General features: G+C 48.9%; 1 protein-coding gene across 6 annotated transcripts in view; it reads left to right on the top strand.

The window, feature by feature from the left end:
- The window catches only part of celf1 (cugbp, Elav-like family member 1), a 70,226-nt gene extending 46,145 nt beyond the window's left edge, over positions 1-24,081 (top strand). For 4 of the 6 annotated variants that reach the window (XM_079290729.1, XM_079290726.1, XM_079290728.1 and 1 more), the window contains 8 exons: positions 15,101-15,180; positions 15,371-15,532; positions 15,632-15,701; positions 15,969-16,082; positions 16,382-16,495; positions 16,865-17,050; positions 19,717-19,860; positions 20,676-24,081. In XM_079290729.1, coding sequence (XP_079146855.1) covers positions 15,101-15,180; positions 15,371-15,532; positions 15,632-15,701; positions 15,969-16,082; positions 16,382-16,495; positions 16,865-17,050; positions 19,717-19,860; positions 20,676-20,803 — 998 coding nt within the window. In that variant the 3' untranslated portion in view covers positions 20,804-24,081. The remainder of the gene's footprint in view (positions 1-15,100; positions 15,181-15,370; positions 15,533-15,631; positions 15,702-15,968; positions 16,083-16,381; positions 16,496-16,864; positions 17,051-19,716; positions 19,861-20,675) is intronic. The other 2 variants (XM_079290727.1, XM_079290730.1) reach the window with 2 other exon arrangements.
- The last annotated feature ends 2,118 nt before the right edge of the window (positions 24,082-26,199 follow it).

Raw genomic sequence — 26,199 nt, 5'->3', positions numbered from 1 at the left:
GTGAGCGTCACATGTTCCCTCAGCAGCAGACACAGTGAGTTAGCTGGTGAACGTCACATGTTCCCTCAGCAGCAGACACAGTGAGTTAGCTGGTGAGCGTCACATGTTCCCTCAGCAGACACAGTGAGTTAGCTGGTGAACGTCACATGTTCCCTCAGCAGCAGACACAGTTAGTTAGCTGGTGAGCGTCACATGTTCCCTCAGCAGCAGACACAGTGAGTTAGCTGGTGAGCGTCACATGTTCCCTCAGCAGACACAGTGAGTTAGCTGGTGAACGTCACATGTTCCCTCAGCAGACACAGTGAGTTAGCTGGTGAACGTCACATGTTCCCTCAGCAGACACAGTGAGTTAGCTGGTGAACGTCACATGTTCCCTCAGCAGACACAGTGAGTTAGCTGGTGAGCGTCACATGTTCCCTCAGCAGACACAGTGAGTTAGCTGGTGAACGTCACATGTTCCCTCAGCAGACACAGTGAGTTAGCTGGTGAACGTCACATGTTCCCTCAGCAGCAGACACAGTGAGTTAGCTCGTGAACGTCACATGTTCCCTCAGCAGACACAGTGAGTTAGCTGGTGAACGTCACATGTTCCCTCAGCAGCAGACACAGTGAGTTAGCTGGTGAGCATCACATGTTCCCTCAGCAGACACAGTGAGTTAGCTGGTGAACGTCACATGTTCCCTCAGCAGACACAGTGTGTTAGCTGGTGAACGTCACATGTTCCCTCAGCAGCAGACACAGTGAGTTAGCTGGTGAGCGTCACATGTTCCCTCAGCAGACACAGTGAGTTAGCTGGTGAACGTCACATGTTCCCTCAGCAGACACAGTGAGTTAGCTGGTGAACGTCACATGTTCCCTCAGCAGCAGACACAGTGAGTTAGCTGGTGAGCGTCACATGTTCCCTCAGCAGACACAGTGAGTTAGCTGGTGAACGTCACATGTTCCCTCAGCAGCAGACACAGTTAGTTAGCTGGTGAGCGTCACATGTTCCCTCAGCAGCAGACACAGTGAGTTAGCTGGTGAATGTCACATGTTCCCTCAGCAGACACAGTGAGTTAGCTGGTGAACGTCACATGTTCCCTCAGCAGACACAGTGAGTTAGCTGGTGAACGTCACATGTTCCCTCAGCAGCAGACACAGTGAGTTAGCTGGTGAGCGTCACATGTTCCCTCAGCAGACACAGTGAGTTAGCTGGTGAACGTCACATGTTCCCTCAGCAGCAGACACAGTTAGTTAGCTGGTGAGCGTCACATGTTCCCTCAGCAGCAGACACAGTGAGTTAGCTGGTGAATGTCACATGTTCCCTCAGCAGACACAGTGAGTTAGCTGGTGAACGTCACATGTTCCCTCAGCAGACACAGTGAGTTAGCTGGTGAATGTCACATGTTCCCTCAGCAGACACAGTGAGTTAGCTGGTGAACGTCACATGTTCCCTCAGCAGACACAGTGAGTTAGCTGGTGAACGTCACATGTTTCCTCAGCAGCAGACACAGTGAGTTAGCTGGTGAGCGTCACATGTTCCCTCAGCAGACACAGTGAGTTAGCTGGTGAACGTCACATGTTCCCTCAGCAGACACAGTGAGTTAGCTGGTGAGCGTCACATGTTCCCTCAGCAGACACAGTGAGTTAGCTGGTGAACGTCACATGATCCCTCAGCAGACACAGTGAGTTAGCTGGTGAATGTCACATGTTCCCTCAGCAGCAGACACAGTGAGTTAGCTCGTGAACGTCACATGTTCCCTCAGCAGACACAGTGAGTTAGCTGGTGAACGTCACATGTTCCCTCAGCAGCAGACACAGTGAGTTAGCTGGTGAGCATCACATGTTCCCTCAGCAGACACAGTGAGTTAGCTGGTGAATGTCACATGTTCCCTCAGCAGACACAGTGAGTTAGCTGGTGAATGTCACATGTTCCCTCAGCAGCAGACACAGTGAGTTAGCTGGTGAGCGTCACATGTTCCCTCAGCAGACACAGTGAGTTAGCTGGTGAACGTCACATGTTCCCTCAGCAGACACAGTGAGTTAGCTGGTGAACGTCACATGTTCCCTCAGCAGCAGACACAGTGAGTTAGCTGGTGAGCGTCACATGTTCCCTCAGCAGACACAGTGAGTTAGCTGGTGAACGTCACATGTTCCCTCAGCAGCAGACACAGTTAGTTAGCTGGTGAGCGTCACATGTTCCCTCAGCAGCAGACACAGTGAGTTAGCTGGTGAACGTCACATGTTCCCTCAGCAGCAGACACAGTGAGTTAGCTGGTGAGCGTCACATGTTCCCTCAGCAGACACAGTGAGTTAGCTGGTGAACGTCACATGTTCCCTCAGCAGCAGACACAGTGAGTTAGCTCGTGAACGTCACATGTTCCCTCAGCAGACACAGTGAGTTAGCTGGTGAACGTCACATGTTCCCTCAACAGCAGACACAGTGAGTTAGCTGGTGAGCATCACATGTTCCCTCAGCAGACACAGTGAGTTAGCTGGTAAACGTCACATGTTCCCTCAGCAGACACAGTGAGTTAGCTGGTGAATGTCACATGTTCCCTCAGCAGCAGACACAGTGAGTTAGCTGGTGAGCGTCACATGTTCCCTCAGCAGACACAGTGAGTTAGCTGGTGAACGTCACATGTTCCCTCAGCAGCAGACACAGTGAGTTAGCTGGTGAGCGTCACATGTTCCCTCAGCAGACACAGTGAGTTAGCTGGTGAACGTCACATGTTCCCTCAGCAGCAGACACAGTTAGTTAGCTGGTGAGCGTCACATGTTCCCTCAGCAGCAGACACAGTGAGTTAGCTGGTGAACGTCACATGTTCCCTCAGCAGCAGACACAGTGAGTTAGCTGGTGAGCGTCACATGTTCCCTCAGCAGACACAGTGAGTTAGCTGGTGAACGTCACATGTTCCCTCAGCAGCAGACACAGTTAGTTAGCTGGTGAGCGTCACATGTTCCCTCAGCAGCAGACACAGTGAGTTAGCTGGTGAGCGTCACATGTTCCCTCAGCAGACACAGTGAGTTAGCTGGTGAACGTCACATGTTCCCTCAGCAGACACAGTGAGTTAGCTGGTGAACGTCACATGTTCCCTCAGCAGACACAGTGAGTTAGCTGGTGAACGTCACATGTTCCCTCAGCAGACACAGTGAGTTAGCTGGTGAGCGTCACATGTTCCCTCAGCAGACACAGTGAGTTAGCTGGTGAACGTCACATGTTCCCTCAGCAGACACAGTGAGTTAGCTGGTGAACGTCACATGTTCCCTCAGCAGCAGACACAGTGAGTTAGCTCGTGAACGTCACATGTTCCCTCAGCAGACACAGTGAGTTAGCTGGTGAACGTCACATGTTCCCTCAGCAGCAGACACAGTGAGTTAGCTGGTGAGCATCACATGTTCCCTCAGCAGACACAGTGAGTTAGCTGGTGAACGTCACATGTTCCCTCAGCAGACACAGTGTGTTAGCTGGTGAACGTCACATGTTCCCTCAGCAGCAGACACAGTGAGTTAGCTGGTGAGCGTCACATGTTCCCTCAGCAGACACAGTGAGTTAGCTGGTGAACGTCACATGTTCCCTCAGCAGACACAGTGAGTTAGCTGGTGAACGTCACATGTTCCCTCAGCAGCAGACACAGTGAGTTAGCTGGTGAGCGTCACATGTTCCCTCAGCAGACACAGTGAGTTAGCTGGTGAACGTCACATGTTCCCTCAGCAGCAGACACAGTTAGTTAGCTGGTGAGCGTCACATGTTCCCTCAGCAGCAGACACAGTGAGTTAGCTGGTGAATGTCACATGTTCCCTCAGCAGACACAGTGAGTTAGCTGGTGAACGTCACATGTTCCCTCAGCAGACACAGTGAGTTAGCTGGTGAACGTCACATGTTCCCTCAGCAGCAGACACAGTGAGTTAGCTGGTGAGCGTCACATGTTCCCTCAGCAGACACAGTGAGTTAGCTGGTGAACGTCACATGTTCCCTCAGCAGCAGACACAGTTAGTTAGCTGGTGAGCGTCACATGTTCCCTCAGCAGCAGACACAGTGAGTTAGCTGGTGAATGTCACATGTTCCCTCAGCAGACACAGTGAGTTAGCTGGTGAACGTCACATGTTCCCTCAGCAGACACAGTGAGTTAGCTGGTGAATGTCACATGTTCCCTCAGCAGACACAGTGAGTTAGCTGGTGAGCGTCACATGTTTCCTCAGCAGCAGACACAGTGAGTTAGCTGGTGAACGTCACATGTTTCCTCAGCAGCAGACACAGTGAGTTAGCTGGTGAGCGTCACATGTTCCCTCAGCAGACACAGTGAGTTAGCTGGTGAACGTCACATGTTCCCTCAGCAGACACAGTGAGTTAGCTGGTGAGCGTCACATGTTCCCTCAGCAGACACAGTGAGTTAGCTGGTGAACGTCACATGATCCCTCAGCAGACACAGTGAGTTAGCTGGTGAATGTCACATGTTCCCTCAGCAGACACAGTGAGTTAGCTGGTGAATGTCACATGTTCCCTCAGCAGCAGACACAGTGAGTTAGCTGGTGAGCGTCACATGTTCCCTCAGCAGACACAGTGAGTTAGCTGGTGAACGTCACATGTTCCCTCAGCAGACACAGTGAGTTAGCTGGTGAACGTCACATGTTCCCTCAGCAGCAGACACAGTGAGTTAGCTGGTGAGCGTCACATGTTCCCTCAGCAGACACAGTGAGTTAGCTGGTGAACGTCACATGTTCCCTCAGCAGCAGACACAGTTAGTTAGCTGGTGAGCGTCACATGTTCCCTCAGCAGCAGACACAGTGAGTTAGCTGGTGAATGTCACATGTTCCCTCAGCAGACACAGTGAGTTAGCTGGTGAACGTCACATGTTCCCTCAGCAGACACAGTGAGTTAGCTGGTGAACGTCACATGTTCCCTCAGCAGCAGACACAGTGAGTTAGCTGGTGAGCGTCACATGTTCCCTCAGCAGACACAGTGAGTTAGCTGGTGAACGTCACATGTTCCCTCAGCAGCAGACACAGTTAGTTAGCTGGTGAGCGTCACATGTTCCCTCAGCAGCAGACACAGTGAGTTAGCTGGTGAATGTCACATGTTCCCTCAGCAGACACAGTGAGTTAGCTGGTGAACGTCACATGTTCCCTCAGCAGACACAGTGAGTTAGCTGGTGAACGTCACATGTTCCCTCAGCAGACACAGTGAGTTAGCTGGTGAACGTCACATGTTCCCTCAGCAGACACAGTGAGTTAGCTGGTGAGCGTCACATGTTTCCTCAGCAGCAGACACAGTGAGTTAGCTGGTGAACGTCACATGTTTCCTCAGCAGCAGACACAGTGAGTTAGCTGGTGAGCGTCACATGTTCCCTCAGCAGACACAGTGAGTTAGCTGGTGAACGTCACATGTTCCCTCAGCAGACACAGTGAGTTAGCTGGTGAACGTCACATGTTCCCTCAGCAGCAGACACAGTGAGTTAGCTCGTGAACGTCACATGTTCCCTCAGCAGCAGACACAGTGAGTTAGCTGGTGAGCGTCACATGTTCCCTCAGCAGACACAGTGAGTTAGCTGGTGAACGTCACATGTTCCCTCAGCAGACACAGTGAGTTAGCTGGTGAGCGTCACATGTTCCCTCAGCAGCAGACACAGTGAGTTAGCTGGTGAGCGTCACATGTTCCCTCAGCAGACACAGTGAGTTAGCTGGTGAACGTCACATGTTCCCTCAGCAGCAGACACAGTTAGTTAGCTGGTGAGCGTCACATGTTCCCTCAGCAGCAGACACAGTGAGTTAGCTGGTGAATGTCACATGTTCCCTCAGCAGACACAGTGAGTTAGCTGGTGAACGTCACATGTTTCCTCAGCAGCAGACACAGTGAGTTAGCTGGTGAACGTCACATGTTTCCTCAGCAGCAGACACAGTGAGTTAGCTGGTGAGCGTCACATGTTCCCTCAGCAGACACAGTGAGTTAGCTGGTGAACGTCACATGTTCCCTCAGCAGACACAGTGAGTTAGCTGGTGAACGTCACATGTTCCCTCAGCAGACACAGTGAGTTAGCTGGTGAGCGTCACATGTTCCCTCAGCAGACACAGTAAGTTAGCTGGTGAACGTCACATGTTCCCTCAGCAGACACAGTGAGTTAGCTGGTGAACGTCACATGTTCCCTCAGCAGCAGACACAGTGAGTTAGCTCGTGAACGTCACATGTTCCCTCAGCAGACACAGTGAGTTAGCTGGTGAACGTCACATGTTCCCTCAGCAGACACAGTGAGTTAGCTGGTGAACGTCACATGTTCCCTCAGCAGCAGACACAGTGAGTTAGCTCGTGAACGTCACATGTTCCCTCAGCAGACACAGTGAGTTAGCTGGTGAACGTCACATGTTCCCTCAGCAGCAGACACAGTGAGTTAGCTGGTGAGCATCACATGTTCCCTCAGCAGACACAGTGAGTTAGCTGGTGAATGTCACATGTTCCCTCAGCAGACACAGTGAGTTAGCTGGTGAATGTCACATGTTCCCTCAGCAGCAGACACAGTGAGTTAGCTGGTGAGCGTCACATGTTCCCTCAGCAGACACAGTGAGTTAGCTGGTGAATGTCACATGTTCCCTCAGCAGACACAGTGAGTTAGCTGGTGAACGTCACATGTTCCCTCAGCAGCAGACACAGTGAGTTAGCTGGTGAACGTCACATGTTTCCTCAGCAGCAGACACAGTGAGTTAGCTGGTGAGCGTCACATGTTCCCTCAGCAGACACAGTGAGTTAGCTGGTGAACGTCACATGTTCCCTCAGCAGACACAGTGAGTTAGCTGGTGAACGTCACATGTTCCCTCAGCAGACACAGTGAGTTAGCTGGTGAGCGTCACATGTTCCCTCAGCAGACACAGTGAGTTAGCTGGTGAACGTCACATGTTCCCTCAGCAGACACAGTGAGTTAGCTGGTGAACGTCACATGTTCCCTCAGCAGCAGACACAGTGAGTTAGCTCGTGAACGTCACATGTTCCCTCAGCAGACACAGTGAGTTAGCTGGTGAACGTCACATGTTCCCTCAGCAGACACAGTGAGTTAGCTGGTGAACGTCACATGTTCCCTCAGCAGCAGACACAGTGAGTTAGCTCGTGAACGTCACATGTTCCCTCAGCAGACACAGTGAGTTAGCTGGTGAACGTCACATGTTCCCTCAACAGCAGACACAGTGAGTTAGCTGGTGAGCATCACATGTTCCCTCAGCAGACACAGTGAGTTAGCTGGTAAACGTCACATGTTCCCTCAGCAGACACAGTGAGTTAGCTGGTGAATGTCACATGTTCCCTCAGCAGCAGACACAGTGAGTTAGCTGGTGAGCGTCACATGTTCCCTCAGCAGACACAGTGAGTTAGCTGGTGAGCGTCACATGTTCCCTCAGCAGACACAGTGAGTTAGCTGGTGAACGTCACATGTTCCCTCAGCAGACACAGTGAGTTAGCTGGTGAACGTCACATGTTCCCTCAGCAGCAGACACAGTGAGTTAGCTCGTGAACGTCACATGTTCCCTCAGCAGACACAGTGAGTTAGCTGGTGAACGTCACATGTTCCCTCAGCAGACACAGTGAGTTAGCTGGTGAACGTCACATGTTCCCTCAGCAGCAGACACAGTGAGTTAGCTCGTGAACGTCACATGTTCCCTCAGCAGACACAGTGAGTTAGCTGGTGAACGTCACATGTTCCCTCAACAGCAGACACAGTGAGTTAGCTGGTGAGCATCACATGTTCCCTCAGCAGACACAGTGAGTTAGCTGGTAAACGTCACATGTTCCCTCAGCAGACACAGTGAGTTAGCTGGTGAATGTCACATGTTCCCTCAGCAGCAGACACAGTGAGTTAGCTGGTGAGCGTCACATGTTCCCTCAGCAGACACAGTGAGTTAGCTGGTGAACGTCACATGTTCCCTCAGCAGCAGACACAGTGAGTTAGCTGGTGAGCGTCACATGTTCCCTCAGCAGACACAGTGAGTTAGCTGGTGAACGTCACATGTTCCCTCAGCAGACACAGTGAGTTAGCTGGTGAACGTCACATGTTCCCTCAGCAGCAGACACAGTGAGTTAGCTCGTGAACGTCACATGTTCCCTCAGCAGACACAGTGAGTTAGCTGGTGAACGTCACATGTTCCCTCAGCAGACACAGTGAGTTAGCTGGTGAACGTCACATGTTCCCTCAGCAGCAGACACAGTGAGTTAGCTCGTGAACGTCACATGTTCCCTCAGCAGACACAGTGAGTTAGCTGGTGAACGTCACATGTTCCCTCAACAGCAGACACAGTGAGTTAGCTGGTGAGCATCACATGTTCCCTCAGCAGACACAGTGAGTTAGCTGGTAAACGTCACATGTTCCCTCAGCAGACACAGTGAGTTAGCTGGTGAATGTCACATGTTCCCTCAGCAGCAGACACAGTGAGTTAGCTGGTGAGCGTCACATGTTCCCTCAGCAGACACAGTGAGTTAGCTGGTGAACGTCACATGTTCCCTCAGCAGCAGACACAGTGAGTTAGCTGGTGAGCGTCACATGTTCCCTCAGCAGACACAGTGAGTTAGCTGGTGAACGTCACATGTTCCCTCAGCAGCAGACACAGTTAGTTAGCTGGTGAACGTCACATGTTCCCTCAGCAGCAGACACAGTGAGTTAGCTGGTGAGCGTCACATGTTCCCTCAGCAGACACAGTGAGTTAGCTGGTGAACGTCACATGTTCCCTCAGCAGCAGACACAGTTAGTTAGCTGGTGAGCGTCACATGTTCCCTCAGCAGCAGACACAGTGAGTTAGCTGGTGAATGTCACATGTTCCCTCAGCAGACACAGTGAGTTAGCTGGTGAACGTCACATGTTCCCTCAGCAGACACAGTGAGTTAGCTGGTGAACGTCACATGTTCCCTCAGCAGACACAGTGAGTTAGCTGGTGAACGTCACATGTTCCCTCAGCAGACACAGTGAGTTAGCTGGTGAGCGTCACATGTTTCCTCAGCAGCAGACACAGTGAGTTAGCTGGTGAACGTCACATGTTTCCTCAGCAGCAGACACAGTGAGTTAGCTGGTGAGCGTCACATGTTCCCTCAGCAGACACAGTGAGTTAGCTGGTGAACGTCACATGTTCCCTCAGCAGACACAGTGAGTTAGCTGGTGAACGTCACATGTTCCCTCAGCAGCAGACACAGTGAGTTAGCTCGTGAACGTCACATGTTCCCTCAGCAGCAGACACAGTGAGTTAGCTGGTGAGCGTCACATGTTCCCTCAGCAGACACAGTGAGTTAGCTGGTGAACGTCACATGTTCCCTCAGCAGACACAGTGAGTTAGCTGGTGAGCGTCACATGTTCCCTCAGCAGCAGACACAGTGAGTTAGCTGGTGAGCGTCACATGTTCCCTCAGCAGACACAGTGAGTTAGCTGGTGAACGTCACATGTTCCCTCAGCAGCAGACACAGTTAGTTAGCTGGTGAGCGTCACATGTTCCCTCAGCAGCAGACACAGTGAGTTAGCTGGTGAATGTCACATGTTCCCTCAGCAGACACAGTGAGTTAGCTGGTGAACGTCACATGTTTCCTCAGCAGCAGACACAGTGAGTTAGCTGGTGAACGTCACATGTTTCCTCAGCAGCAGACACAGTGAGTTAGCTGGTGAATGTCACATGTTCCCTCAGCAGACACAGTGAGTTAGCTGGTGAACGTCACATGTTCCCTCAGCAGACACAGTGAGTTAGCTGGTGAACGTCACATGTTCCCTCAGCAGACACAGTGAGTTAGCTGGTGAACGTCACATGTTTCCTCAGCAGCAGACACAGTGAGTTAGCTGGTGAACGTCACATGTTTCCTCAGCAGCAGACACAGTGAGTTAGCTGGTGAATGTCACATGTTCCCTCAGCAGACACAGTGAGTTAGCTGGTGAACGTCACATGTTCCCTCAGCAGACACAGTGAGTTAGCTGGTGAACGTCACATGTTCCCTCAGCAGCAGACACAGTGAGTTAGCTCGTGAACGTCACATGTTCCCTCAGCAGCAGACACAGTGAGTTAGCTGGTGAACGTCACATGTTCCCTCAGCAGCAGACAGTGAGTTAGCTGGTGAGCGTCACATGTTCCCTCAGCAGACCCAGTGAGTTAGCTGGTGAACGTCACATGTTCCCTCAGCAGACACAGTGAGTTAGCTGGTGAACGTCACATGTTCCCTCAGCAGAAGACACAGTGAGTTAGCTGGTGAGCGTCACATGTTCCCTCAGCAGACACAGTGAGTTAGCTGGTGAACATCACATGTTCCCTCAGCAGCAGACACAGTGAGTTTGCTGGTGAGCGTCACATGTTCCCTCAGCAGACACAGTGAGTTAGCTGGTGAACGTCACATGTTCCCTCAGCAGCAGACACAGTTAGTTAGCTGGTGAACGTCACATGTTCCCTCAGCAGACATAGTGAGTTAGCTGGTGAACGTCACATGTTCCCTCAGCAGCAGACACAGTGAGTTAGCTGGTGAACGTCACATGTTCCCTCAGCAGACACAGTTAGTTAGCTGGTGAATGTCACATGTTCCCTCAGCAGACACAGTGAGTTAGCTGGTGAACGTCACATGTTCCCTCAGCAGCAGACACAGTGAGTTAGCCGGTGAACGTCACATGTTCCCTCAGCAGACACAGTGAGTTAGCTGGTGAACGTCACATGTTCCCTCAGCAGACACAGTTAGTTAGCTGGTGAACGTCACATGTTCCGTCAGCAGCAGACACAGTGAGTTAGCTGGTGAACGTCACATGTTCCCTCAGCAGCAGACACAGTGAGTTAGCTGGTGAACGTCACATGTTCCCTCAGCAGACACAGTGAGTTAGCTGGTGAGCGTCACATGTTCCCTCAGCAGCAGCTTCTTTACTTGAGTGTTTTGAATGCAGGTCTAATGACAGACTGTAGTGTTGATACTTTTACTTCAAGGCCGGTGTGTCAGATTCATTATCTAGTGGTGAGGTTACAGTACCCCTCCGCTCACTCCTCCCTTCCAAGTGTGTCACAGAACTACGCTGGCCTTCAAGTAGGGATAGCTATATTTAGTATGTTATTGCTACTCTTATCAATAATCTGTGATTCCTCATGTCTAAATAATTGCTTTTGAAAACGTGTATATAATTGTAAACACAGGATGATAATTTGTTCATATTCTAAATATTGTTTCTAGAGCAGACCGGTAATGTTTACAACAGCGAAGTCGCTACATAGAGTCATTAATAGCTAAGTGTAAAGAAAGATTCCTGAGTGAAGCTTCTAAAGAATGAAGGGTCAGTCCTTCCTCTGCCCTCGGCTGAGTGACTGGAGGTGCTGCAGGTACCGCTGGTAGAGGGAGGAGGTGCTGCAGGGAGGAGGTGCTGCAGGTACCGCTGGTAGAGGGAGGAGGAGCTGCAGGTACCGCTGGTAGAGGGAGGAGGTGCTGCAGGTACCGCTGGTAGAGGGAGGAGGTGCTGCAGGGAGGAGGTGCTGCAGGTACCGTTGGTAGAGGGAGGAGGAGCTGCAGGTACCGCTGGTAGAGGGAGGAGGAGCTGCAGGGAGGAGGAGCTGCAGGTACCGCTGGTAGAGGGAGGAGGTGCTGCAGGTACCGCTGGTAGAGGGAGGAGGTGCTGCAGGGAGGAGGAGCTGCAGGTACCGCTGGTAGAGGGAGGAGGTGCTGCAGGGAGGAGGAGCTGCAGGTACCGCTGGTAGAGGGAGGAGGTGCTGCAGGTATATATTTATAAATGAGTGACATACAGTTAGCCAATGAGCTTCAGCTTGGGGCAGAATCGATTCTTCCGTTCCCGTCCGGACGAGTCTCTACAGGCGAGCGCTGCTCCTCCAAGAGCCGTGTGAGAGGACGTGTTTGTCAAAGCTTTTTTCATGTTGGAACAAAAGTTAAATATGTAACTGCAATGTAGTAATACGTGTTTGATACCTTAATTGTTTTGCATTAAATCATTCTGGGATGTTTGCTGAAATTGATTGGATGTGGCTCAGCCCTACAGAGAACATGTTCCACCAGCTCCACTGCGTATAACCATCTGATACTAGCCCAGAGTTCAGCATATTCATCCAGCTAACTATACCTACCTTGGAGTGTTACAATAGCGAGTATCATTTTATTCAATGTGTCCATCAGGCAAATTGGTGGATCCAAATGTTGTAAAAAAAACCATGTATGATATAATTTCATTGTAATCATCCAAAATAATGTTAAGTGTATGAGTATTTTTCCAAGTAGGCCACTGACTGGTCGATACGTGCAATGCATTGAGTGGGCAATGCGCCGTGTATAGAGTGGGCAGCGCGCCGTGTATTGAGCGGGCAACGCGCCGTGTATAGAGTGGGCAACGCGCCGTGTATTGAGTGGACAACGCGCCGTGTATTGAGCGGGCAACCCGGCGTGTATTGAGCGGGCAACGCGCCGTGTATTGAGCGGGCAACGCGCCGTGTATTGAGCGGGCAACGCGCCGTGTATTGAGCGGGCAACGCGCCGTGTATTGAGCGGGCAACGCGCCGTGTATTGAGCGGATAACGCGGCGTGTATTGAGCGGGCAACGCGCCGTGTATTGAGTGGACAATGCGGCGTGTATTGAGTGGGCAACGCGCCGTGTATTGAGCGGGCAACGCGCCGTGTATTGAGTGGGCAGCGCGCCGTGTATAGAGTGGGCAACGAGCCGTGTATTGAGTGGGCAACGAGCCGTGTATTGAGTGGGCAACGCGGCGTGTATTGAGTGGGCAACGAGCCGTGTATTGAGTGGGCAACGAGCCGTGTATTGAGTGGGCAACGCGCCGTGTATTGAGTGGGCAACGCGCCGTGTATTGAGTGGGCAACGAGCCGTGTATTGAGTGGGCAACGAGCCGTGTATTGAGTGGGCAACGCGCCGTGTATTGAGTGGGCAACGAGCCGTGTATTGAGTGGGCAACGAGCCGTGTATTGAGTGGGCAACGCGCCGTGTATTGAGTGGGCAACGAGCCGTGTATTGAGTGGGCAACGAGCCGTGTATTGAGTGGGCAACGCGCCGTGTATTGAGTGGGCAACGAGCCGTGTATTGAGTGGGCAACGCGCCGTGTATTGAGTGGGCAACGCGCCGTGTATTGAGTGGGCAACGAGCCGTGTATTGAGTGGGCAACGAGCCGTGTATTGAGTGGGCAACGCGCCGTGTATTGAGTGGGCAACGAGCCGTGTATTGAGTGGGCCGGTCTGACAGTAAACTCCCGGGCCACTTTTTCCCCCCAGTCCGCCCCTACAAATACCACACATATTACGGTAATCAGCGTTGCATATGTGTCTGACCAACATTTTTTTGAGTTTTTAACATGTTTTGTTTGTAATATGTATAATAAGCATCATTTAGTTATCGCTGCTGAGACTTTAACAAACATAAAAACATGACGTAGATAGGTTTGCAGTTTTCAAGGTGTATATTTATAATTTCCGGCATGTAAGCCGCTACTTTTTTTCACGTGCTTTGAGACTGCGGCTCTTACAACGATGCGGCTAATGTATGGATTTTCATAGGCTAACTAGCTTTGCCCCGCCAAAGTCGGATACGGATGTGTGTTAGAAAACATGAGCCCACACCCGTGCTCGCTACTGGATTGGTCATTACCAGCCATGACGTCTCCGTCCCTGATTCGTCACACTCACTATCACAGGCAGGGCGACCAGTAATTCATTTCAACATGGATAACTCATTTCAAGCGTTGCTGCTAGCACAACAGCTAGCAGCTGTTGTGCTAGCAGCAACTGACGCCGCTGATGACGCCGCTGGTCACGGCGCTCGCTAATCGCTCCAATAACAGCTGATTCCTCCACAGAAATGCAGACTTTTACTGTACTGTAAAAGTCTGCGGAGGAATCAGCTGTTATTGGAGCGATTAGCGTGCGCCGTGACCAGCGGCGTCATCAGCCCTATTAAGCGGCCAAGCCAGTTAGCCGTAAATGCTATTCAGAGCTACGAGTTACAACAACAACAGTTATTGCCTTGTTGCTTTTAGATTCTAATGAGAAGACACGCTGCTTCGTTTTACTTCTTCCGTTTGGTAGCCTTGAGAGACCTTAGTCTGTAAGTATGTCTGTATGAAGCATGAAAAGATGTACGAAGATAGATTATATTCGCTAATGCTAATCCCGGTTAGCATTTCCCCATTGGCGGTAATGTTAAAATTAGCTTAGAAGCTAGCGAGTCGGACCTATTACATGATGTTCAGAGAAGAAGACAACTTTAGTACTGTTAAAAGCACTGTTCTGAAAAAAAGCATTTGCGGTATGTATGTAGTTGTGGATGTTACCGGCATTTATTTCATTAAAAGTTTAAAAAAATCTTTCCTGTAACATCTTGCCGTTCAACGGGAACACCTGCGGCTTATAGACAAGTGCGGCTTATTTCTGTACAATTTATTTTTTCTTTTACAAATTATATATAGGTGCGCTCTATGGTCCGGAAATTACGGTAAATATCATCTCTTCCACGCATGAAGATAAAGTTGTGAACACGGCTGAATATCTATGATCAAAATCATTATAACTGTGTTATAACTGCTGCTGTGTAAAGGGACACTGCTGCTAACAAGAACCTGATGTTGCGCATGTCATCAAAGTCTTTCTACTTACAACCAACATATGAAATCTGCACTCTCAATATACTCACTGGCATTGTTACCCAGAGGACCAGAAGCAGCAGGATGAAGAAGGATGCGGCTCTTGAAGAACACAGCTATCTTGTCACAAAAACTGGAGAAAGAAGAACTCTACTTTCTGTCCCATGTGCCACCCACGTGTTAGTTGAATACTGCACCATCTACACTTAACACTAGGTGGTAGTCATTGCTTCAAATAATATACAGTTCCATTACAGAAATAATAAAAGGGTTGCCTGTTACACACAACGTTCAGATACAGTTCATGCTGTACAGCGTGTGCACGGTTTCCCTCTGCTGCTGTTTCTACACCTGTCTGTCCTCCTTTCTCTCTCCAAAGTGCATTCACGCACATTTTTTGCCAATAGTTGTTTTTACCTTTTAAGTTTCTTTTGGAACCACACAGTAAAGTAATGTCATGCAACGTGAGGTTTGTGAAATAGAAGCTCTGAGATGTTTCTTCAGAGAAATCTTCATGAGTTGTGGTACTAAACATTGTGTTTCTCTCTTTTAGGTTGTGCATTTGTGACATTTACAGCGAGGCAAATGGCCCAGTCAGCCATCAAATCCATGCACCAGTCCCAAACCATGGAGGTGAACTTCAAATACACACTACAGACATGATGTGCTGTTGTAAGAGTGTGACCCTGATAGTGTCCCTGCTGTTACAAAGAGAAATAGTTTTGAGCAGCAGAGCTCTTTGAAATGCTCTTCAGTTTAAAGTGAACGACATCATGTCGGTACACCATGCTGTCAGTGTGAAAGGTTTACCGTCTGTGTTCAGGGCTGTTCATCGCCGATTGTCGTGAAGTTTGCAGACACTCAGAAGGACAAGGAGCAGAAGCGCATGGCCCAACAGCTGCAGCAGCAGATGCAGCAGCTCAGCGCTGCTTCAATGTGGGGGAATCTCACTGGGCTGAACAGCCTGGGGCCACAGTACCTCGCAGTGAGTGTGTTCAGAGGGCCTGTGTGTGTTGATGCTAAATGGAATGGTTTCAACTTCACTGTCACTTCAGCACGCTGTTTCTCATATTGCTGGCTTTAGCTCTACTTACAGCTGCTGCAGCAGTCAGCCTCAACGGGGAACGCACTCAGCAACCTGCACCCTGTTTCAGGTACGCACACACACACACACACACTCACTCACTCACTCACTCACTCACTCACTCACTCACTCACTTTAACAGACATTCCACCATGAAATGTCATGCAGTCATGTATGATGAAGATTGTTTTTTTGTGTGTACTGCTGAATGCTGAATGATAATCAAAAGGTCTGGATGTGCAGCCTCCAACATGTCCTTACATACTGTTCTTATACAATAGTGGTCAGATGAAGGGATGGGTGGAGTCTTCAACTGAACCGTGTGTATGTCTGTCAGGTCTTAATGCCATGCAGAACCTGGCTGCTTTAGCAGCAGCAGCAACTGCCACGCCCACAGGCTCCAGCGCCATGACAGCATCTAGTAGCCCCCTCAGTGCACTAACGAGCTCAGGTAAAGAACCTCCGGTACTGTCATAGTCCAGCTACATGCAGGAGGGCTGAGTGGTATGGTGACGGCCATGTCCACGTGAACACCTGTACATGTATACATGACTATGAGCCTACTCTATAATATATAAATGAACTCGTGAAGGAGCTGCCAGGTATCCACAACAATTGTTTATCAAACATTCATTCTTCAAATTAAAATTTTCTCAGATTTCGTATTTGATGATTTCTTCTGATAAACGCTTTGTCTAATATCTTCCAGTTGACTTTATCACAGCATTAACACAAAATGTTCCCGAGTAGGCTCCTCCCCCACCTCCGGCAGCAACTCATCAGTGAACCCGATGGCTTCTTTGGGGGCCCTGCAGTCTCTGGCTGCTAGTGCTGGAGCCGGCCTCAGCATGAGCTCCCTGGCAGGTACGACCCCTCGGCTGGACCCGTGCCCTTCACTGATGACATCACTGCTAGTCAGCAGAATTGATGTAAACCGTTGTCGTAAAGACTTACCGAGCAGACGAGGTTGTGAATCTAATGTCGTGTGAATGTGTGTTGAGCCGACCGTTATGGAGACTAAAGTAATGCCTCACTCAAACGTCAGTGGTGTGAGGCCAGGCCAGTGTTCATGAGTTATTAGTGGAATAACAGCGGTAAGATATGTTCATTTAGTCAACACGATGACATAACATATGACATGTATCGGGTGCACATCACTGCTGCTGCTAAGTTGCAGTGACATCAGTATGACTGATCATATTTGACCTTTCCTCCCGTGTATCGCTGATGCAGGCATGGCAGCGCTGAACGGCGGCCTCGGCTCCGGAGGCCTGTCGAATGGATCAGGAACCACCATGGAGGCTCTGAGCCAGGCCTACTCGGGCATCCAGCAGTACGCTGCTGCTGCCCTGCCCAGCCTGTACAACCAGAGCCTGCTGTCTCAGCAGAGCGGCTCAGCCGCAGGCAGCCAAAAGGAAGGTGGGTTCAGTGGGCTGGGGTTAGAAAGAAGGATGGCACGGGACAGCGGGGATGAAATGACTGTTGAAGGGCTGCAGAGAGCGCACGAGGAGCTGGTGATGTGTAGACTAGAGCATGCTGCTAAGTGTAAGGGTCCATCCCAAGTCTCTTCATTACACCCACGTTTCCCTCACTTACGTCTATTAAAGAATGACTTCAAAATCAGAATATCAGTAAATACAAATGCAGATAATGAATAAACAACATAAACGCATTCTTCCAGCAGAGATGGTTCCTGTGCCTCTAAGCAGGACACTGGAAATACAGAGTGCAGGTGGGTTTTCATGTGCAGGTGTCTGTTAAACAGGTAACAGGCTACAGTTACGTCATAACTTAGTTATCCAGCTTAGCCCCCCCCCCCCCCCCCCCCCAGGGATGCATAGAGAGACGCAAGGAAACCATGTGAGGAGAGAGGAAACGAGGAAATATATACATGAAAACATGAAAACCCATTATTAGGCTGAGTGTTCAGGGAAACATTGAAATGATGTAATTCATATGAAACCCAACGCTGAGGAATGATCAGCCTCACACGACTGAATGAGGGTAACTGAGGAGTTCTTCCTCACAGTGTCTCCCGCTCTCTCTGACTTTCATTTGATCCAGAGTAGACGTTAACGGGAGAAGGAAGCGATCAGTGGTAGAGATGTTTGTGTGCTGTGTGTTGACCTCACCTTCTGCTAAGAATTCTGTCCTGTTTCAAATCTGCTGCGTCAGCCAGCCACAGTCGCAGCACCGGTAAGACGTCGCCACCTTCTCTTTGCCATCAGATAGACAGCTGAAGACGTGTCCTGTTTGAGTGTTAGCCCTCCTATATGCTATGCTCTGCATACTTTACACTGATATGGTACTACAGAGCCCCCAGGGGTCATTGGGTGGAAAAAGCTGAATGTGGAAATTCCGATTGGCAGACCGCGCGCACAGCTTCAACTTTGTAAGCTCATTCTCACCGGTTGTGAAAATAGATATATATTCTGTGTCGTGAAATTCACTTTCTCTAGTTCCTGCCAATCACTCCAGATGATCAGGCCTCCACGGGGCCAGCCCAGAGGTCTGTCTGCCCGCTTATGTGAACGCAATATCTCAGGAACATCTGAAACACGTCCACTTCTACTCAAAGTTGATCTGATTCGAATGTGGAGGTCAAAGGTCACTGTGACCTCACAAAACACGTTTGTGGCCAAAGCTCAAACATTCAAATGCTAATTCGGATCATTACACACTAAAGGACAGCCCTATGAACACGAAGGTCTGTCCCTGACTGAGGGAGTGATGAAGTTACACCATTGGTTGGCGAGTGTTGAGTGAAACTAACAAACCTCCACATCAAAGTTATTTGCTGGTACTGGTAGTTTAATCCCGGGACTACTTGTATCAAGGGACAAAAAGGTTCTTCCAGCCCATTGTTGTTTTCTGTTTCCATGGCGGTGTAACGACCTGTGAAGGTCCGATACGCATGGTGGCATCGGACCAGGGCTGCTGCTGGACACACTGAGACGACGCATCGTATTCACTGATGCACGTTGGATGAAATGCAGAGGAGGAGCATTAAACTAAGAGCGTCTTTCTCCACAGCCAATCATCGCTTTGATGATTGCTTGTTGGTGCTTTCGAACATAATTGGGGTGACATAAAAATTTGGGGCGACCATGGCTCACGAGGTTAAGAGGGTTGTCTGGTAACCGCAGGGTCAACGCTTCGATCCGTGACTGGGACGTGTCCAAGTGTCCCTGAGCAAGACGCCGAACCCCTCACGGCTCCCCGGGCGCCTGTCATTGGCCGCCCACTGCTCCCTGTATACAGGGATGGGTCACATGCAGAGACACATTTCCCCTTAAAGGGATCAAGATAGTATAATAAATGAAGTCACTCTTCTTCTCTCCTCTCAGCTCGCTAGCGTGATCTCTCTGTCAGCCAACAGCAAAGCCTAACTTTACCTTTAGTCAAACATAGAAACATGGCTGTAATGTTACTGACAGACACTTGCAAACCTTGTGAAAAAATAATCGACATAAATTGGCTAAAAATACCCGAACAAAGCATTTGTTGCTGAGATACAGAGATGGTGTGCGGGGAAGGTACCATGTGGAACAGTAGCCAGGTAATAGACAGAAAGACACCGAACGTAATCAAAGTAGAAGTAAAGGGATTACTGTTATCCGGACTACACATTGGTTACATCAGACAACTGACACTGAATGTGATGAAGCAGCAACTTGATCCTGTAACATTCAACATGCTCAGCCACCACTGTGTCCATGTTCTACAGAGTAAGATGCAGATGTTTCCCCCTTTAGTTCTTCATTACATTATATCACGTGATCATCGTTAAGGTGTGTGATAACCATAATGCTCGTAACTGTACACACTGTCCAGCTGTCCACTACAGCTTTTGGGCATGTTGGCAACTAGATGCTGTCTTTGTCTGAGTTATACAACATTGTCAAGCAAAGTCCTGAGAGTTTGGTCATTTGTACCTTCAACCTTCTCCACACACACAATGCAGTAGCAATGCTATGGTTGTGGATCCATGTAGTTCTGGGGAAAGCACGACATGGATTTATTGAGTCGTGTGCAAATGTTACTGTTTGATGTTTGATTGGTAAAGCAGATGAATTGATTGGCAGGTCCAGAAGGTGCCAACTTGTTCATTTACCACCTGCCCCAGGAGTTTGGAGACCAGGACCTGCTCCAGATGTTCATGCCCTTTGGAAATGTCATCTCTGCTAAGGTCTTCATTGACAAACAGACAAACCTCAGCAAGTGTTTTGGTGAGTTCATGCAAGCCACTATATATAAGCCGCTTTATGATCAATGAAATACTTCAGTAATCTTGTTGTATACAGTTTCAAGTTGGAAAGTGTGAGCGTTGGTGAGTCTTCATGTCCTCTGAGTGTCCCAGTACCTCAGGGTCCTGGGACAGGATGTCCGACAGATTGTAAAGCCCTCTGGGACACGTCTGTTATTTGTGTACAAACATATTCAAATCAAGAAAATGTTACATTGATAGTGACCATCAATATCACAGCTAACTAAACTAGACAATTCAAGTGAGCATCATCCCAAGTCTCTGTACGACCAGGTTCCTTTCTTTTTGTTCCCCCGACAATGTTCCTGTGTTGAGATCGTACCGAGAGGGCTGAACTTTAGAGAACACCCACTTCATTTTAGTGACTCAGATGGCTGGTACTGTATTAGGAGCAACTAAAGTTAGGATCAGTTTTTGTCCTCCAAATGAATCGGTGCACACAAGGCCAAATATCACCAGCTTCTGTCGAGCAATATAGCAGTTAAAAAGCCATCTTTAAAGTCCAGTACAGTGCTCATTCCACATTAAGCACCCCAGGGCTGCATAACACCACCTCCAGAAAGATTGTTTTCACCATATAGTCTCTGGTCTAACTCCGCTGGAACAGAATCCGTCAGCACGTTAGCATGGCCTTCCCTCCCAAGCCTGTTTGCACTTTAAGCATTCTTGCAATTCGACAGCTTCCTCAGTAATTGTTGGAGGACTGGAGAGGATTAGACGGGTTTTTGTGAATAATGTGGGGATGAGTTTCAACTTGTCTTCTGTTTCCTCCTTCAGGCTTCGTGAGCTATGACAACCCCGTGTCATCACAGGCAGCCATCCAGTCGATGAACGGTTTCCAGATCGGCATGAAGAGGCTGAAGGTGCAGCTGAAGCGCTCAAAGAACGACAGCAAGCCTTACTGAAGGTGCTGAGGCGCTGCAGACTTGGTTAGGCAGGGTGGTGTTATGGTAAGTTGAGTATGAATAACCCAGACTGGTCTGCTCAGAAACCCATCGATGCCTCACAGGGTGATGTCTGCTGTGCTGCTTCTTCTGGTCACTCTACCGTGTCCAGGCAACGAGTCACATGAAGCTCCATGCAAGCGTGTTCAGGCTGGACCGGCTTCTCCTGCGTTGTGTTGTGTTCATGCACTTTGTCTTCCTCTGAAACCAATAAGAGGAACGGGTGTATTCTTATTTCAGTTGAGATGTTACCAGTTTGCTGTGTGCTGTGTGCATAATACACATATGAGTTGATTGTTAGTATATGTTGCACAGTCAGGTCACATAGGTGCCAAATCCACCACCCCCCCCCCCCCCCCCCTCCTCCAGCAGCTCAAGCAGAGAGACACATTGAGTTAGGAAACAGAAATAATGAAGAGTCACAAACCACAGCGGCTGGTTTCCCTACATTTGTTCTAGATATCTGTGTTAGCCTTTGGAACAGGTATTGTGTGTGATATACACAGACAGAGGAGCCCCACTTCAACATGCACATGCCACGTCTACGTTTGTGTTGTGCAGCAGTCCAGATGAGTAAACCTGTGAACATGCTGTTCCCTCTGATCTCGAGTCACTGGAGTCAGCTGACACCTCCGACCCACGATGGTTGCTCTGGTGACTCATCTTAGCTCTGTGGTCTGACAGGACTGCCATCTGATTGTGTGCTGCATCTGAAGATGACGCATTAATGCACGGTTATGGGAAATGGAATTTACATCGACACGCATTAATACAATGATGGTGGCAGCCTGCGCATGAGGATCTGCTCCAAATGCAGTTTCATGTGGGCTCTGGTGGAAGGAGACACATTCACATGTGGCTTGTGTTGAGTTCAGACGAGCTGGACTTCATCTCTGAATGACGTGGATGTAATATCTTTGTCACGGCTCGTGGCATTGATTGTATTTGTCTTCATCAGGAGGTGAAGCGATGCAGGTGAAGCTGCATGTAAATCTAGTTTTCTGGAGGACTGAACACGGCATGTTGTAGTGGTGCTCCTCCTGTGCTGTTGCACTCTGAGTGACAGGTCAGAGGTCGGCCTGTTCATCCACATCCCTCGGTTACTGTGCTACTAGCGAGCAGCTCATCTGTGGAGGGCTCCACCACTGTGTCTCTCCCTGAAGATCTCCTGTGACTGGATCATTCATATCAATGTCAAACTGCTCAAGGCAACCTGTGAGTTGCTCAGACTAAGTAGGAACCAAGACAATTGTTAAGATGTATATTTAAACTATGATGCCTTTTCTATTTTTATATAGGTTTTATACTTCCCCTGTGTGTTGGGGAACTATTTATTGCCTTAATTATTTATCTGAATTGAAATTATTTTGAAAGTCCAACAATTCCACTCGATCTCCTGGTGTGTGTGTGCTCTCCTCACCTGGTGTGTGTGTGTGTGCTCTCCTCACCTGGTGTGTGTGCGTGTGCTCTCCTCACCTGGTGTGTGTGTGTGTGCTCTCCTCACCTGGTGTGTGTGTGTGCTCTCCTCACCTGGTGTGTGTGTTTTCCTTTTGGTGATGTGTACTTTGTGTCGTTGTGGCATGGACTGTGTGTAGGATCCATCAGTGCTGCTACACACTTCATAGAACCCCTCTCTGTCATACATGCCTTCATCCAAATAAAATACTAATTTTCCAAAAACACAGGACCCATAATTTATTCTAAAAGTGAAGTCTAACATGTTTCTGTTGCTCCTGTCTTTCTATGTGATCTTGTGTGTTTCACCAGGCGAAGTCGTGTGAGTCGTGTGCACATAAGCTAGAATCTAGCAGCACTACAACGTGTTTAAAAGTCACGTGTCTCGTGTAATGTTGTCCCATTTACTCACTGTTCTGTTGGCACTGCAGCTTTCTTGGTACATTGTGTATAAAGCATGAATCTGTATCAGGGACTCTGATCAGCTGTTGTCTCTTCAGACCACTGCTCTCTCTCTCGTGGGGAGTTGGCGGTTTAAAAGTGACCTCCAGAAATCTAAACGTCAGCATTATTTGCACAAAGGTCAGCTGTGATGTTCTGATGTGATGGAATACATACGTACTGGTATGGTGCTTCAGTTGAAGCAGCAGCAGTGTGGAGCAGTTTACTATATACTATGCTTGTTCTACTATTTGAATTGAAATGGTATAATTGAATTGCCAGTTAACAATGTGTCAGAAGAACAGATCAGTAGAAGTCAATATTCCAGTAGCTCCACCCTCCATGTGTGACTGCTGGACTGCAGCTGCTGCTCCAGGACTCTGGAGGCCTCCTGTGACCTGCATGTGGTCACGGGTTGTGTGCAGTTTGACTTTGTGTGTGTTGTGTTCCTGGCAGCATGTGGTTGGTCCTCCCCGTGTTCAGACTCTAGCTACACACACAGCTGCTCATCCTTGCTTTCTTTTCTCTTTCCTGTCTGTGTTCCTTTGCGGTTTAACCGAGGTGTGTCTCCCTGTTGTGTTTGTCTTTTTGTTTTTTCCAGATCTCTTCCTGTTTGCCCTAGCATGTTGATGTGGCGTCACAGTTCATCGTCCAGTCCTTGTCTTCTGCGCTTCTCTGACGCTCCCAATGTCGCCGTTGACCTTGTGTTTGGCATTACTCACCAGGAGGTTTCAGTTCTGTTCTTTCCCACATGTCCTCTGTGCTTCAGCAGGGGCACTGGAAGGACTGCCCTGCAACACCGTTCCATTCAAATCATCACGAGCAAAGAATCTATTTTTCGAGAACAGACTCGCATAACTAATCCATTTTTGCTGAATGAGTTCGACAGAAGTCTCCCCTTTAGCTTTGTTCTGTTTGCCTCCTGTGTGGTGGAGCCGTCCTCCCGGGCCCCCGTCCTCTGCTTCTGTTGGGCTTTGTGGTGTTGTGTGTGAGTGCTGGTGTGTGTGTCCTAAATTAGAAACACTCATCAAGTGATCATGTGTTGTGAGATATTCATTAAATGCAAGGCTAGCTCCGGGTTCATCATTCAAGCGATGAGGAGGTCACATTTGTCGCTGTAAAAATCAGTTTGACTTTTCGCCTATTGACTGAGCTCAGCACGCACATGGTGCTGCTGAGCTCTCTTCTTGTGTGGAGAGTCGCACACGATCCACAGAGGACAGACCTTTGTCATAGGTTATAGGGTATGCATGTTTTTTGTTTTTTTTACATAACTGCACTGAAATTCTTGGCAAAATGTGATCTTATTTGTGTTAAGTTAAATGATGAATAAACTGGTGCCAAATGTTTTGCACAATCAGTATTTCATTGGACTGGTCTGACTGGTCTGACTGGTTGCAGCAGCATCGTGTGCAGAAGGCTTTCCTCAAGAACCGACGAGCTGCAGCATTACTGTCTATTGTGGAAGTATGCAGACCCAGAGCGCTGACAGACCAATATCACACACAAGTGGCCGACTCACACACAGCGGCGTGTGTTTTCATTGAATATAACCCAGAGACCCACTCTGCTGCCCAGTGGACCAACATACTGAGTAATCATTGACCCATGACCTCACCCTGAGTGAATATACGGTGAATATACGGAATATACTTCATTTTACGAGTCCCGTAGTTCAGCCCATTCAAAGGCTGACGTGTGATGGGTTGGGGTTGTCTCTGTGTGTCTGGCCTGGTCAATTCATTCATTCCCATTCATTGCTTGTGTAACTCAAAAAAAATGATTTGATTAGAGCATACTGGGTCAGCTGGGTGAACAATACAAATTAACATGTTGAGAATAACATTCCCAATAATAAATGATGACCTTGCAATTAAGATAAGATAAACCCGTATTGATCTCCAGCGGGGACATTTGTTTGTTCCATTACAAGGTTCTATCTGCTTCTGGAATGATTCCTCGACGTGTCAGTGTTTCAGTCTTATCTCTAAGTTATGTAAGGGTCTCTCTGCAAAGCTCCAATCAGTGACCCGCATGTAGACAGGAGGAGCGATGGGGTTCTGCCTCTTTACCATGTCGCCTCACTACTCCATGACTAAGGTTAAAACAGCTGCAGAGATCAAGAAATATTGTTTGATCTCATGTTTTGAAACCTCTGCATTGATGAGTTTATGGAAAGACTAAACTATCTGCTTCTTTCCCAAAGATGGTGGCCTTCTGTAAAGCCTTTAATATATTCTCATTCCAAGGCTATTGATAATGAATGACTCTACCAACAAATTCAAATAACTTAATCTCTTTGGTAAATTCTTCAGGAAATTTTATTCTAAATTTGAGTAAATTAAAGACCCTTTTTAAATTCAGCATCACCAGAATATTCCTGGAACACGTATTTAATTAAAGGACCATAACGGTGTTTCAGTTGCAACTAACAATTATTATTATTTTTAGCATACCGTACTTATAAATGAATATATTCATGTTCACCTACAATCCAGTTTTTCATAGAGCAAAATAACCAAAGTTCTGTTTTCTAAACACAAGCACAAGAACTCAATGAAATATCTCAAAATGGCAAAGGATATGAATGCGGTCGGAGACGGCAGGACCTGGAGGTCGCTGCAGCACGGAGGCGGCAGGTGATGAAGAAAATCATCATATAGCTTTTGAATCCAACTGTTGCTCCAATCTTAACTTCCATGATTGCAGTAAACACGAGTGTTCCTCTTAAGTCAAAATATCCAGAATCATTTGAGACGTAAAACCTCATATGACAAGTAAACAGTGAATATGTAACACATATTCTGGTACCAAACAACATTCTTAAGACGAGATTAGGAGCAGACACGGGGGCACCAACCAAACAACATTCTTGAGAGGTGAGCACAGCGAAAGAGGCGTGAATTTTGACTGTAAGAGTGATCTGTGAAAAGCAGTACAGGGGAGTCGTTTCAATATACTGAACTGGTTGATGTTGGCTTGATCTTATTAAAACACTACCCGCTGGTTGCAACTCCAGTTCGCCGTCTCTTCTCGTCATTTTGCCACAACACTGTGGTCGCTGCGGCACGGAGGCGGCAGCGTCAGGAACTGGAGGTCGCTGCGCTCGGAGGCGGCAGCGGCAGGAACTGGACGACGCTGCGGTCGGAGGCAGCAGCGGCAGGAACTGGACGACGCTGCGGTCGGAGGCGGCAGCGGCAGGAACTGGAGGTCGCTGCGGTCGGAGGCGGCAGCGGCAGGAACTGGAGGTCGCTGCGCTCGGAGGCGGCAGCGGCAGGAACTGGACGACGCTGCGGTCGGAGGCGGCAGCGGCAGCGGCAGGAACTGGACGACGCTGCGGTCGGAGGCGGCAGCGGCAGGAACTGGAGGTCGCTGCGGTCGGAGGCGGCAGCGGCAGGAACTGGACGACGCTGCGGTCGGAGGCGGCAGCGGCAGGAACTGGAGGTCGCTGCGGTCGGAGG

The sequence above is a fragment of the Melanostigma gelatinosum genome (assembly GCF_949748355.1).
Source record: "Melanostigma gelatinosum genome assembly, chromosome: 2".
NCBI classification, from domain to species: Eukaryota; Metazoa; Chordata; class Actinopteri; order Perciformes; family Zoarcidae; genus Melanostigma; species Melanostigma gelatinosum.
The sequence above is the reverse complement of the archived record's forward strand: the minus strand, read 5'-3'. Positions and strand labels throughout refer to the sequence as shown.